Source organism: Mustela lutreola, chromosome X, assembly GCF_030435805.1.
Source record: "Mustela lutreola isolate mMusLut2 chromosome X, mMusLut2.pri, whole genome shotgun sequence".
Classification (NCBI taxonomy): Eukaryota; Metazoa; Chordata; class Mammalia; order Carnivora; family Mustelidae; genus Mustela; species Mustela lutreola.
The window spans coordinates 85937091-85953076 of NC_081308.1; the positions used below are offsets into that span (position 1 = coordinate 85937091).

Here is a 15986-nt window from a genome sequence, read left to right on the forward strand (position 1 = left end):
ATAGAAAAATGAGGCTGTTCAGATTATGAAGGGGTGTTGAGGGTGCATCAAGAATTTTGGACTTTTGGGGCACCTGGGTGGCTCAGTGGGTTAAAGCCTCTGCCTTCAGCTCAGGTCATGATCCCAGGGTCCTGGGATTGAGCCCCACATTGGGCTCCCTGCTCAGCAGGGAGCCTGCTTCCTCCTCCCTCTCTGCCTGCCTCTCTGCCTACTTGTGATCGCTCTGTCAAATAAATAAATAAAATCTTTAAAAAAAAAAGAATTTTGGACTTTTGGTGGCACCTGAGTGGTTCAGTTGGTTGGGTGTCTGCCTTTAGCTCAAGGTCGTGGTCTCAGGGTGCTGGGATCAAACCCCCCCAGGGTCAGGCTCCCTACTCAGCAAGGAGTCTGCTTCTTCCTTCCCCTCTGGCCCTACCCCTCAATCATGCTCTCTCTCGCTCTCTCTCAAATAAATAAATAAATAAAATCTTAAAAAATTTTTTGGAAAAAAAAAAGAATTTTGGATTTTTTAAAAGCAGTAAGAAGCCAATAATATTTTAAGCACTGGAGAAACACAATGACATTGGCATTTTAGAAAACGCACAACGGCTGCAGAGAATGGAATGGATGGGGGCAAGAGTGGATAGAGCAGCAGCAGTTAAGAAGATGGCCTTCTGAGGGGTGCCTGGGTGGCTTGGTGGGTTAAACGTCTGCCTTCGGCTCAGGTCTGATTCCAGAGTCCTGGAATTGAGTCCCGAGTGAGGCTCCCTGCTCAGCAGGATGTCTGCTTCTCCCTCTTCCTCTGCCCCCAGCTTGTGCTCTCTCTCTCTCTCTCTCAAATAAATAACAAAATAAATAAAATCTTAAAACAAAGAAGATAGCCTTTTGGGCAATAATGTAGTAAGAAATTATGGAAACCTACAGGGATGGAGATTTGGTAATATGTTGGGTGGGGGAAGGAGATAGAGAAGAAGGACTCAGATATAATTCCCAAGTTTTCGACTTGAGTGACTGAGTAGATTGGTATATTCATCAGGACTGGGAATGTAGGAGCAAGAACAAGTTTGGGGGACAGATGTGAAGCTTGCAACATTAGACATTGAGTTTGGAGTATCTAGAAAATATCCAGGTGGAACCCCCTTTGTAGGCAGTTGGGTATGAGACTGAGAGCACTAACTCTGGTTTCTGGCTTAGATAATTAATAGATAGTTTTTCCATTTACAGATATGGCCAACAAAAGGAGAAGATAAAAGTCGTTGTCCCATTACATAAAATGAAAAATCAGGCAATGAAAATAAAACATCTGACTTCCATAAGTCAACACTTTTTTTAAATCACTTTATTTCCTTCTAGCATTTTTAAAAAATGGATATGTATATAGTAGCCTTAATAGCCACATTTTTTTTTTTGAGAAGGAGCCTTCTCCAGAAGTGTTTAGGATTGAGAAAAATACTAGTTGACCCAATATCATTTTGTAAATCAGATTTTTGTACATGTCCTTAGGCTATTAAAAGATTCAAAACATAATCTAAATTGTTGGGGAAGTAACCAAGGACAACTCTAGAGCTGAAGAAATTATGGACCAGAGAATGTCAGTTTCCATATCCAGTTTATTATAGTATATACTGGATCATTAGGGGATTCTGGAGCTTTCTGTGTTCACACTACATAGCACAATTATAGGTATTCAGTCTCTTCTTTGAAGATCTTCTTTCCCAGTGTCTCTACTATAACCAATTCTCCTTCCACAGTTGAGAGCTGATTGGTGCTATTGTTCCTACCATTTTTAAAGGGTATTCTAGAACTTTAAAGCCTAGAAAACCCAAAGGAATGAAGCTCTGAGATCATGCAGTCACCCCACAATCACATTATAGCTTACTCTGCTTTTTTTTTTTTAAGCTAGATTTTGGGTTACCTGGGTGGTTCAATGATTAGGCCTCTGCCTTTGCCTCGGGTCATGGTCTCGGGGTCCTGAGTTCGATCCAAAGGCTGGTTTCTCCAATAATGCTCTGAGGATCTACAATGTAGCAAGATGCCAAACCCGGAAGGAACTGAAACTTCAGCCTTAACAGCCTGCAGTCCCGCAGGAGGCTGCTTATCGAGTGAAGAGGAGCACCAGCTCACAGTGTGGGGTGTGGGGGAACAGATCCACAGGCACAGCTTTTCTCAGGACAAAAGGCTCACCAAGAAGCTTCTTAGCCGAGTCTGGAGGACAGCACAGCCTAGAGAAACAGAGCATAATAGCAGTTTCTCAATACCAAGGAGAACCTATAGGAACACAACTTCTTAAAAATTAAGCCGTTCCGGGGCACCTGGGTGGCTCAGTTGGTTAGGTGTCTATCTTCAGCTCAGGTCATAATCCCAGGGTCCTGGGATGGAGCCCCACATCAGGCTGCCTGCTTCTCTCCCTGCTTGTGTGCTCTCTCCCTGCCACCCCCCATCAAATAAATAAAATCTTTAAAAAGAAACTTAAGCCCTTCCCTGTATTCTGACAGTCCCTTATGTTTCTCTCAATAATAGCATTTATCATATTTAGTGTAACTAACCTGGGTTTTTTTTTTAAACCTTCTTCTTCAGTGGACTATAACCTTTTCAAGGGTGGAAACAAGGCAATAACTGCTTATTATTCATCTCTGTGTTCCCAGTTTGTGATACAGAGTTCAGTAGTGAATGGAGCAAGCTGTCTAAGTCATATATGCTTCTGTATAATTTGTATATGAAAGGTAATTAACAGATATTACTTGATTAAATTATTCTACTGAAATGTTTCAAAGCAGATTACTCTTTTCACTTATCTCAAAGATAGTCAAGTAAAAATAAGCACAAAAATTCACCTATAAACTCACCAAGAACCACTGCTGACTTCTCAGGATGTATCTTTCTAAATATGTATATTTAAATTGGTTTCTTAAAATGGAGTCACACTGTACATATTGTACATAATGCTTTACAACTAGTTTCTTCAGTTCATCATAGATCATGTCCATCTTTCCACTACATGTCAGGTTACCTCATATTTATTGGCTATATGGTATTCCATTAAATGTGTTAATCATAGTTTATCTGCCTAATCCCTAGCTACTGGAAATTTAAGCTGTTCCTAACACTTTGCTATTTCAAAAAGTCCCTCCATGAGTATCCTTAATAGTTACATCTTTGCATACGTTTTTAGTTGTTTAGTAGAACTGCTGAGTTGAAGGGCCTATATGTTTGTAAGGCCCTAACATATATACCACTAAACTGTTCTAAATAAAGGTTGTAGCAATTTATTCTCAAACCAACAAAAGAGAAGAGTTCTTGTTTCCCTGGGTGACTCTCAACAGTTTAAATAGCACTGTCCCACTGAAATCAGAATAAGGCAAGATATTCACTATTCCTTCTATAATGGAACATGTTCTTTAAAAATTTTTTTAAAGGTTTTCCTTATTTATTTGAGAGAGAGCCCAATGTGGAGCTTGATCCCAGGACCCTGAGATGATGACCTGAGCCAAAGGCCAACCCTTAACCAGCTGAGCCACCCAGGTGTCCCTAAAATGCAACATTTTCTTATCCAATGTAATAAGAAAGAAAAAACGTATTGGAAGGAGAACTGGTTTTGGGATGGTGGTCACATGGCCAGCTACCAAGCAAGATGATCAACTAGAAAACAAATAAAATGAATAAAAGAATGAGGAAGCTGGACACAAAGTTGGCAATAACCACTTAGAAAAAGTAATGAAAAAGATCCCATTCATAATAGCAATAAAAACTTTACAATATCTTATATTAACCTTAAGAAGAAAAGACCTATATTGGAAAAAATTAGAAAAAGCTTTATCTATCTAAATAAAGATATATAGATACAGATATAGATACAGATATAGCTTTAGAGAATTATGTAAGACTGGAGTAATTCAGGGTGCCTGGGTGGCTCAGTGGGTTAAAGCCTCTACCTTCAGCTCCAGTCATGATCCCAGAGTCCTGGGATGGAGCCCCGCATCGGGCTCTCTGCTCAGCAGGGAGCCTGCTTCCTCCCCTCTCTCTGCCTGCTTCTCTGCTTACTTGTGATCTCTGTCTGTCAAATAAATAAATAAAATCTTAAAAAAAAAAAAGACTAGAGTAATTGAAGAGACATACCATATACTTGGACAGAAAAAATACTGTAAAGATTTCAATTCTCCCTAAATTAATAAGTTCAATGTACTTCCAATTACAATCCCAAAAGGATAGTTTTGATAAGTTGATTCTAGAGCTTTCTTAGAAAACAGCTGAAAATGTTTAAAGTAAATATCCTTTTTTTAAAGATTTTATTTATTTATTTGACAGAGAGAGAGAGATCACAAGTAGGCAGAGAGAGAGGCAGAGAGAGAGGAAGGGAAGCAGACTCCCTGCCTAGCAGAGAGCCCGATGTGGGGCTCAATCCCAGGACCCTGGGATCATGACCTGAACCGAAGGCAGAGGCTTTAACCCACTGAGCCACCCAGGTGCCCCAAAGTAAATATCCTTTAACTTAGCAACTCCACAACAGGAATTTATCAACTATACATATTATCACATACACTTACTCATCACTTATAATACCTACATACTGCATATTATGTACACAAGGATATTCATTGTAACATTGTGGTAACAACAGAATAGAAACAATCTCAAAATTCATAAGCAAAGGACTAGTTAAATGACATATTTAGGTAAGTTAAAATTACATAGCCTATTTAAAAAATTAAGTAGACCTGTAAGTATTGATGTAGATTCTACATCATTGTAGAACAATCTCAAAAATCTAATGTTAGTGAAAAAAAGTGAAAAGCATGGTGCAGGCGTGCCTGAGTGGCTCAGTCGGTTAAGCATCTGCCTTACGCTCAGGTCATGATCCCAGGGTCCTGGGATCGATAATAAGTCAAAATAAATAAAATAAAATAATAATAAAAAAAGAAAAGCATAGTGCAGAATAGTGTTTTAGTCTGTTTCTATTTGTTAAAAAAAAGAGGATGGTATGTATACATACACATATGTGTACAGACACACATACACACACACAAACTTGTATAGTCACACAATCTCTCTGACAGGCTACACAAGAAACCTAAGAGTAGTGACATCTGAAGGATTAGGGGTCAGGAGTAAGAAAGAGAGCCATTACTCACTGTATATTCTTGTATTATTTGAATTTTTCTACCATATGCACATACTGTCTTTTTTTAAACAAATATTTTATTTATTTATTTGACACAGAGAAAGAGAGAGAGAGAGAGAGACAGCAAGAGAGGGAACACAAGCAGGGGGAGGGTAAGAGGGAGAAGCAGGCTTCCTACTGAGCAGGGAGCCCAATGAGGGGCTCGATCCCAGGATCCTGGGACCATGACCTGAGCTGAAGGCAGATGCCCAGTGACTAAGCCACTCAGGCGCCCCATATACTGTCTTTTCAAGATAAATTTTTCTTACCTTTTTGAGGTCATGTTTATTGTTTTACTCACTATGTTAGCAGAATGCTAGCTTTACTCTAAATCATTACATTTTTGAATTTATTGTCTTGCATAATAAATATTTTCATTATATTAAAAAATGAAATAATAGGTATTCAGTGAAGTCTCCTTCCCAGCTAGGACACCCATCTTCACAGTTCTCTCTCACCATGGATAGCTACTATTATCAGTTTCTTATATAAATTACCAGTTTCTCTATGCCGATACAAATATAAATCCATATTCTCCTAGTCTTTTGTATTTTTTTACAAAGACAGTTTACAATTATATAAACAATTCTGCACACCTTACTATTTCCACTTAGTAACAGACCTTAGAACCAAAATCAAAAGCTACAAAAAAAAAACAACAGTCTGGACATACTGAGAATTAGTATTCTTGGGGTGCCTGGGTGGATCAGTTGGCTAAGAATCTGCTTTCAGCTCAGGTTATGGTCCTGGGATCAATCCCCGCATCAGGCACTCTGCTCAGTAAGTCTGCTTCTTCCTCTCACTCTCCCTCTGTGCAATCTCTCTCAAATAATTAAATAAAATCTTAAAAAGAAGGAAATTAATACTCTATGCTTCAAAGGACATCACCGAGAAAGTGAACAGAGAACCCACAGAATGGGAAACAATTTTGGCAAATCATGTATCCGATAAGGGAGTAGTATCTAGAATATATTAAGAAATCTTAAAACTCAATAATAAAGAGACAATCCAGTTTAAAAATGGGCAAAGAATCTGAATAGACATTTCTCCAAAGGAGATTTACAAATGGATGACAAGCATATGAAAAAATGCTCAACATCATTAGCCACTGGAGAAGTGGAAACGAAAACCACAAGGACATACCACTTTTTATCCATTAGAATGAATATAAAAGACAGACACTGACAAGAGTTGGTGAGGATGTGGACAAACCGGAAGCCTAACAGGCTGCTGGTGGAAATGTAAAGTGGGACAGCTCTTTGGAAAAGAGTCTGGCAGTTCCTCAAAAGGTTAACATAGAGTTACAACATGACCTAGCAATTCCACTCCTAGGTATGCATCCAAGAGAAATGAAAGCAAACATCTACAGAAAAAATTGCATATGAATGTTCGTAGCAGCCTTATTCGCAAGAGGTAAAAGGCAGAAACAACTCAAATGTCCATCAATTAACACATGAATATATAAAATGTGATATATTAGGGTGCCTGGGTGGCTCCCTGGGTTGGTTAAACATCTGCCTTCAGCTTGGGTCATGACCTCAGGGTCATGGGATCAAGCCCCGAGTTGGGCTCCCTGCTCAGTGGGGAGTCTGCTTCTCCCTGTCCCTGTGCCCACACCCCCTCTGTTAGTGCTCTGCCTCTCATTTTCTCTCTTGAATAAAAAAAAATCTTAAAAAAAAAAGAAAATGTGATATATCCACAAAATGAAATATTCAGCCATGAAATAATATCCATAAAGACATAAAGTAGATTAATGGTTGCCTAAAGCCTGGGGCTTGGGGAAAAATGGGAAGTAACAGGTGAGAGGTACAGGGTTTCTTTCTGAAGTGAGGAAAATATTCTGGAAATAGTGGTGATGGCCACACAAGTCCAAGAACATACTAAAATCCACAGAATTATGCACTTTATTTATTTATTTTTTTTAAAGATTTTATTTATTTATTTGACAGAGAGAAATCACAAGTAGATGGAGAGGCAGGCAGAGAGAGAGAGAGAGGGAAGCAGGCTCTCTGCTGAGCAGAGAGCCCGATGCGGGACTCGATCCCAGGACTCTGAGATCATGACCTGAGCTGAAAGCAGCGGCTTAACCCACTGAGCCATCCAGGCGCCCCGAATTATGCACTTTAAATAGATGAATTTTATATGTGATTATGTCTCAATCTGTTTTAAAATAACACACCTTAGAGATCTCTCTAGATCTGTACACAGAACATCTGTATTCCTTTTTATAGCAGCACAGTATTGCACTGTATGGATAGAGCGTTGATTTTAACCAGTTCCACACTGATGGACTTTTAGGATATTTCATCGCTTGCTGCTTTAATATTGCAATAAATAACTTTGTATCTATGTCATTTTAGGTGTGTGTCAGTACATTTGAAAGAACAAGTCTCAGGGAGACAAACCGTAAGACTCTTAATCACATGAAACAAACTGAGGGCTGCTGCGGGGTGGTGGGGTAGGAATAGGGTGGCTGGGTTATGGTCATTGGAGAGGGTATGTGCTATGGTGAGTGCTGTCAAATGTGTAAGCCTGATGATTCACAGACCTGTACACCTGAAGCAAATGATATATTATATGTTAATAAAAAAAAAAGAAAAAGCCTCAGGAATGGAATTTCTGGCTTAAGGGGTATATATACACATTTACAATCTATATAGCTAAATTTTCCTCCATAAAGATGCTGCCAATTTACATTTTGACTAGTAATTTTTTAGAATTCATGTTTCCTCTTAGGATTGCCAACAGTGTATTATCAAACTTTTGAACTTCTTTCTGCCAATCTGAAATATAAAAAGTGGTATCTCGGGGTCCATTTAATTTGCATCTCCATTATAATAAAAGAGACTGAGCATCCTTTCATAGTTCATAAATTTATATTCTTTCTTCTGTTCATTTTTCTTGTGTTTTCTTTTTATTTCAAGCTTTTATTTAAATTCCAGTTTGTTAACATATAGTATAATATTAGTTTCAAGAGAATTTAGTAATACATCATTCACATTCAATACTCAGTGTTCATCACAAGTGCCCTCCTTAATCCCCATCACCCATTTAACCCATCTCCCTGCCCACCTCCCCTCCAGCAATCCTGTTTGTTCTTCCACAATTAAGAGTCTCTTTTATAGTTTGCCTCTCTTTTTTCCCCCATGTTCATCTGTTTTACTTCTTAAATTCCACATATGAGTGAAATCATATGGTATTTTGTCTTTTTCTAACTGACTAATTTTGGTTAGCATAATACACTCCAGCTCCACCCATGTCATTGAAAATGGCAAGATTTCATTCTTTTGGATGGCTGAGTAATATTCTCATGTGTGTGTGTGTGTCCATGTGTATATATTCACACACATATATACACACCACATCTTCTTTATCCATTCATTGGTCAATGGACATTTGGGCTTTTTCCAAAATCTGGCTATTGTGGACATTGCTGCTATAAACATCAGGGTGCATGTGTCCCTTCAAATCACTACTTTTGTACCCTTTGGGTAAAAACCTAGTAGAGAAATTGCTAGATCACAGAATCGCTCTATTTTTAACTTTTTGAGGAACCTCCATACTATTTTTCAGAGTGGCTGCATCAGTTTGCATTCCCACCAACAGTATAAGAGGGTTCCCTTTCCCCACTTCCTTGCCAACACCTGCTGTTTCTTGTGTTGTTAATTTTAGCCATTCTGACAGGAATGAGGTATTATCTCAGTGCAGTTTTGATTTGCATTTCCCTGATGATGAGTGGTGTTGAGCATGTTTTCATGTGCCTGTTGGCCATATGCATGTCTTCTTTGGAAAAATGTCTATTCATGTCTTCTGCCCATTTCTTAACTGGGTTATTTGTTTTTTGGGAGTTTGGTAAGCTCTTTTTTTTTAAGATTTTATTCACCCATTTATCAGAGAGAGAGAGAGAAAGCACAAGCAGGAGGAGCAGCAGGCAGAGGGAGAAGCAGGCTCCCCACTGAGCCAGGAGCCCAATGTGGGACTTGATCCCAGGACCCTGGGAGCATGACCTGAGCCAAAGGCAGCTGCCCAACTGACCGAGCCACCCATGCATCCCAGTTAAGTTCTTTATACATTTTGGATACCAACCCTTTACCAGATATGTCATTTTTAAAAATCAATCTCTAAAAGTTTATTATAAATTAAGGAAAAAATTCTTTATGATATAAACTACAACTATTTTTCCAATTTGTATACTGTCTCCCATCTTTGATTTTGGTGCTTTTTATCATAGAAGTTCTTGATTTTTTTTAACAGTTTGAGATTCACATACCATGCAGCTCACTCATTTATACTGTTCAGTGGTTTCTAGTATACTCACAGAGTTGTCCATCTACCAGAACAATCAATTTTGGAATATTTTCCTTAACCCAAGAAGGCATCATGCACTCTTTAGCCCTCCATCCCCATTTCTCTGCAACCCTCCAACTCTCAGCCCTAGGCAACCACAAATCTACTTTCTCTCTCTTGATAACTGCCTAGTCTAGACATTTCCTATAAATGGAATCATGTAAGATGTGGCCCTTTGTGTCTGGCTTTTGGATACCTGTCCTTTATTATAAAAATGATTTGCAAATGTTTCCTCTCATTCTATGAGTTGTCTTATCACTTTCTTAATATTATCATTTTGTAGCACAAAAGCTTTTTTTTTAACTTTGATGATGTCCAATTATACACGCACACATCCGATACATGTATTTTTTGCTGTTACTGTTGTTGCTTGGGTTTTTTTTTTTTACTTCTTTTTTATACTTCTTTTTTTTTTTTAATTTTTGTTGCTTGGGTTTTTGATGTCATATCTAAGAGAGCTTTGCCTAACCCAAGGTCAAAAAGATTATTCCTGTTTCAACTCTTACATTTAGTTCTATGATCCATTTTGAATTCATTTCTGTGTATGGTGTAACAAAGGGAGAAGTTATTTTTTTTATGTTGGCAAACTTAACTACCTTTCACTATATGGCTTTTGAATGTTCATAGTTAGAAAGGGTACTGCACTCCAGGATTATAAAGAAATTCTCTGATTTCCTAGGGTACATTTATGGTTCTCCTTTTTACATTTCAATTTCTGACTGCTTTTTCCTGGTGTAACAGGTGTGAAATACAGATCCAACTTTTTTTCACCCTCACTACCCAGTTGTCCATCACCATTTATTGAACAGTCCATTTTTTTTCCCATTGGTGTGAGGTGCCACATTTATCATACACTCAAAAACATTTTTAAATAGTATAACAAAAATTAAAGTAAAGGACAACTGGAAGAGGTAAACACGTAAGAATAGACAAGGAAATGAGACTGTGAAAATACATGGGCCTGTGAAAAAGCATGGGCCATGCTTTTATTTTGGGTAAAAGCTCTTTGACAACTTTCTCAATTCTTTTCCATGGTTACCAATCTGTGTAGGTTTACTTACATCCTTTGCAATTAATAGTATCCATTTTCATTTTCCCAGAAAATTGCCCACCTAGGTTTTCAAATGTATTGTAAGCAAGATGTACAAAGTACTTTCTCATTATTTTTAAAAATTTCCTCATAGCTGTAGTTCTGCTTTTTCTCATTTAAAACTTTCTATTTTTATGTTTTATTCTTTTATATTCTTGATTAGATTTATATATTTTTTAATTTTCTTCTTCTAATCTTCTAAATTCTTCTAATTTATTTTTCATCTTTTAATAACATCTTCTTGCTTATTTGTCAAGTCTACCAGGCTTTTTTTTGTTGGGTAGTTCATTCATTCATTTCTGGATTTTATCTAACATTAATTTTTCCCTTCAGTTTCCTTTAGGTTTATTACTTTTTTCTAGATCACTGACTTGACAACTCGGCAAACTTAACTACCTCAACAGCTCAATTCATTTACTTTTTTTTAAAAGATTTTATTTATTTATTTGACAGACAGAGATCACAAGTAGGCAGAGATGCAGGCAGAGAGAGAGAGGGGGGGAAGCAGGCTTCCCACTGAGCAGAGAGCCCGATGCAGGGCTCGATCCCAGGACCCCGAGATCATGACCTGAGCCGAAGGCAGAGGCTGTAACCCACTGAGCCACCCAGGTGCCCCTCAATTCATTTACTTTTAATTCTCACTTATTTCATCCAAGTATATCACCCCTACTTCATATCCACCTATGTTGCTCAAATATTGCAAATTGTATTGCTTATGTAAAAGGGAGAGAGAGGGAGGGAGGGAGGAAGAGAGAGACAGAGAAAAGGGAAAAAACTTTTCAAAATTCAAAAGAATTGACCAGGGTCAGAACTGGAGTGAAGCAAGAGGCATTCACCTTGGGTGCAAAATTTAAGAGGGTGTCAAAAAATTCAATAATCAAAACAAATAATATATTTTAATGCAACATTTTAGAAAATAAAATTGGAAAAAACCTGCAGACAGACTCCCTGCTTTTTAAAATAAAGTTTTATTGGAACCAGGACCAGGATTAGAGTAAGGTGAGTGAGACAGGGTTTAGCAAGCACAGGAGTGGATCTTGCTTTTTTTTTTTAAAGATCTTAATGTGTTTTTCATCATGGATTTCTTGGGACTAATTTTGACTTTTGAAAGTGATGTATTATAAGTATATCTTAATTACCGAGATTTTGTGCACCCTCTCACTAAATTTTCCACCCAAAGTAAGTGGCTTTACTTGCCTTACTCAGGACTTGGCCCCACAACTAACTGTTGATGTAGTATAATGACTTCCTTCTGTTTCTCAGGAAAAAATAATTTAAAAAAGAAGTCAATCGGGGGTGCCTGAGTGGCTCAGTCATTAAGCATCTGTCTTAGGCTTAGGTCATGATCCCAGGGTCCTGGGATCAAGTCCTGCATAGGGCTCCATGCTCGTGGGGAGTCTGCTTCTCCCTCTCCTCTCTCTCCATCTGTCCCCCCTTCTCGTGCTCTCTCTCCATAAATAAAATCTCTAAAAATATTTTTAAAATATAATTAAAAAAGAAGTCAAGACTCACTCAATGATATTCCTTGTGGCTTCACCATGGGGCTTGCAGGAAACAAAAATCAGTGTGTGGATAGCCCTGCAGTTTCGAATGGCTCGAACCACCTGATAGTCTGAAGGAAGAAACACATTGCTATTACTATAACTATTTTTGTTTTGTTTTGAAGATTTTGTTTATTTGAGACAGAGAGGGCGACAGAATGAGCACAAGTGGGGGCGGGGAGGGGCAGAGGGAGAAGCAGGCTCCCCACTAAACAGAGAGCCCCACATGGGGCTCCATCCCAGGACCCTGGGATCATGACCCGAGCCAAAGGTAGACACTTAACAAATGGAATCACCCAGGTGCCCCGCTATTAATGTAATTAAACTATCATGGTCCGGGTTATCAGAAACTACCACCTGGCTAGCACCTAGGATTGGTTAGGAATAGAGAAGTAGGTTCAGAGCCAGCCCACTTGGAGCCCCTTTAGCACTGTATGGGAGAGTAAGGGACTAAAGACGGTGGACACCATAAGAACACCCAACTAGCTGTGTTAACAGGAAAGCTACCCATTCTTACGCAGTCCTGCCCGAGCTGGGTTCACCACAGCAATGACCTGCCCATCTTCCTTTGATTTTAGTAGCTGTGGTAAAATCTTCTCTGCTCGACCAGTGTGGAATTCACAGTTGGTGATGCCTATAGAAGAGAGGTCCACATGACAGAATTCAAAACTCAAGCCCAACAGTGAGGGAAGGGGTGGGGGGGGTGTTTCAGCTTTACAGAAATGTACAGGAGCCAGGGCTCTGCCATCTTCCCTTTGGGTCTGGCACACCTCTGAATGACAAGGAAAAAAACCCACTTTGGACCTGCCTCATTGTTGCTAACACACTTTCTTTTCCAGTATCTTAGTAGGCCTTTCAGCTTGAGATACTAGAACATGGTATTTTAAAGCTTAGCAACTTGTAGCATGTAAGTACCTATACCAAGAAGAAAACCTTGACTTTTACTCAAGTGCTCTTTCTGCCAAATTAGAGAATTTCAGAGCCTCAAGGGTTGTCTGGAGGTAGGGTAGAGGAAACAAGGAGACCTGTTTTCTACATCAGAGTTTGGCATATGATTTTGTTCAAAGAAAAGGTTCTGTTGCTAATAGTTGTTTGAAATCTACTGTATTATGTTATAATGCCTCATGAGTCTAATGTCATGAAGGCTCTTCTATGTTCCCAAAGTTTTGCTAAGTTCTCCTCCTATCATGTAGGCCTGTTCATTGCCTCAGGCTCTTCTTCTGGACAGAAGAAAAAAAGGGGGGTGGAGATTAGCTATTGGGACCTCTTTTAGAAAACCTTTAGGACCCAACTCTAATCACTCCAAGACACCCACCCTCCCTCCCTCTGCACAGGTCATGGATACAGCCAATACCCTTGCCCACACAATCCTTTACACAGCACAGAAACAACTGCAGCTCTTCATTTTGTCTCCAGAATGTGAGCAATGTACCATTGAAGGCTGCAGTCCACCTGGCATCCTCTACTGCCTGCTCCACCAACTCAATCCCAAGGATCTGGGAGGCATACTGAGCCAGAGACAAACCAATCACACCTGAGGAAGTAAGAGGATAAGAGGAGGGTATTTTAGGATTTGTTTCTTTTATTTATTTGTGAGATAGAGAGAGAGAGAGAGAGAGCACACAAGTAGGGGGAGCAGCAGACAGAGGGAGAGGGAGAAGCAGGCTTCCCACCAAGCAAGGAGCCCAATGCAGGACTTGATCCCAGGACCATGAGATCACAAACTGAGCCAAAGGCAGATGCTTCGCTGACTGAACCACCCCCCCCCCCCCCCGATGTCCCTATTTGAGGATTTTAAACCAGTGATGGTGTGTCTGCACCATCACCATCGCCTCCCCACCTGGGCCCTGGCTGCTGGGTGGATGGAAGCTAAGCAGCATGTAGATTCTGCCCTGAGCTGTCACTTGCCGGTTCCACAGCAGATATCAAGGAGAATGGTGTTAGAGTTCACTCTGCTCAGCTCCCCCACTGTCCTATACAGCACCTCTGCACCAGCAGTGTTAATCTGGAAAAAGGCATCTGGAGAGATGCGGATCTTCAAGCCCAGGAGATCTTCAAATAGGTGGGGTTCCCCAAACAGGAGTTGATAGGGGGACTGCTGATGGCTGCAACGTGTCACAGTGCTGGAAAAGAATCCTTTTTAAAGATGTTACTTATTCATTTGAGAGGGAGAGCACAAGCAGGGGGCAAAGGGAGAGGGAGAAGCAGACGTCCCGCTGAGCAGGGAGCCCGATGTGGGGTTTGATACCAGTACCCGGGGACTACAACCTGAGCCGAAGACAGCCGCTTAACCAACCGGGCCACCCAGGCTCCCCTGGAAAAGAATTTTTAAAAAAGCATTTTGGAATAGCAGGCCGTTCCCTCTCTAGTGGTTTGGGGGGTGGGCAGCATCTCCGTGCAAAGATGCAGCCTCCATGGCATGGCCCTGAGAGGTCTGGAGGAATTTCCTCTCAGAGGATAGAAGTATATGCAGATGCCCTCTCATCTAAATCCAGCCTGGCTTCCGGGACCTGACTGGTGTACAAGAGCTGGGATCAGTTAGTCCAGTTCCTCCACAGTCAGAAGCCCTCCCCTCAGTAAGCCACAACTCAGAATATGGCAAGCCATCCTGCTTGCTGTCTGGCTACCCCAGGTTTACCTTTCCTGGAAGTAAAGTGATGTCAAGTCGCAGACAGCTCCTGGCCCAGTGGTGAAAAACTTCTTTATAGCCTCCTTCTGAACCCCAAGCTCCTCCTGCTCAGATCACAAAATCAGAGGAGTCAAGCAAAGACTCATCTCAGACAAATTTTCTCTCCAAGCTCTACAGCAATTAGCTCTGCAGTAGTCAAACAAGAAGGCACATTTCTCAAGTCCTATTATAAATAACACAACATAAAGCAAGGTTCTGTATGACAGAAAAAAAAAAAAAACACAAAAAACGATATTTTCCCATCTTGGCAGAGACACTGCTTTGCTTATCAGCTTTTGACAAATCCTATACAGTAGACATAGTGCTTTCTCTAGTTTAAGCCTCCTTAATAGTTTTCTAAAGAAAGTGTGAGAGTCATCCCTATTGTAAACAAGGAGCTAAACTAAGCTTTTGTCTCATTATAAAGAAGCAATAACTTTTCAATTTCCTTTATACCTCTCTACTTCAAATATCTCAACCACCCACCCAAACACCACCTCAAAGAAAAGAAAGAGGGCATGGAAGGGAATGATCATGGTAACTAAATTCTTTCTTTGGATTCCAAACATTTTCAAATTTTTGAAATTTTGAAATTTGAAATTTTGAGCCTAAACATTAGCTTGACACAGGATATACCACAATAAACTATGTCGGAGTTCTAGAGTTAAAAGGCCATGAATTGTATTTTGGGGATAAATACCCAGTAGTGTGATTACTGGATCATAGGATATTTCTATTTTTAACTTTTTGAGGAACCTCCACACTGTCCATACTGTTTTCCACACTGGCCATACCAGTTTGTATTCTTACCAACATTGCAGTACCCTTTTCTCCACATCCTTGTCAACACTTATAGTTTCTTGTATTTTTAGTTTTAGTCATTCTGACAGGTATGAGGTGATTATCTCATTGTGGTTTTCACTTGTATTGATGAGTGATATTGAGCATTTTTTCACGTGTCTGCTAGCCATCTGTATGTCTTCTTTAGAGATACATCCATTCATATCTTCTGCCAATTTTTTAATTCAAGAATGCTAATTCAAAGGGATACATGCACCCTGATGTTTATAGCAGTATTATTTACTATAGCCCAATTACAGAAGCAGCCCAAGTGTCCGTCAATGGATGAATGGATGAAGAAGAGGTGGGGGGTGTGTGTGTGTGTGTGTGTGTGTGTGTGTGTGCACGCGCGCGCAATGGAGT

General features: G+C 39.8%; 1 protein-coding gene across 4 annotated transcripts in view; it reads right to left on the bottom strand.

The window, feature by feature from the left end:
- Window positions 1-1571: 1571 nt before the first annotated feature.
- TRMT2B (tRNA methyltransferase 2 homolog B) overlaps window positions 1572-15986 on the bottom strand; it is a 54591-nt gene continuing 40176 nt past the window's right edge. For 3 of the 4 annotated variants that reach the window (XM_059157567.1, XM_059157569.1, XM_059157566.1), the window contains 6 exons: window positions 14754-14848; window positions 14024-14238; window positions 13548-13649; window positions 12633-12749; window positions 12087-12186; window positions 1572-2201 (listed from right to left, as the gene is read on the bottom strand). In XM_059157567.1, the coding sequence (XP_059013550.1) occupies window positions 2075-2201; window positions 12087-12186; window positions 12633-12749; window positions 13548-13649; window positions 14024-14238; window positions 14754-14848 (756 nt within the window). In that variant the 3' untranslated portion in view covers window positions 1572-2074. Of the gene's footprint in view, window positions 2202-12086; window positions 12187-12622; window positions 12750-13547; window positions 13650-14023; window positions 14239-14753; window positions 14849-15986 lie in introns of all 4 variants that reach the window. The other variant, XM_059157568.1, reaches the window with a different exon arrangement.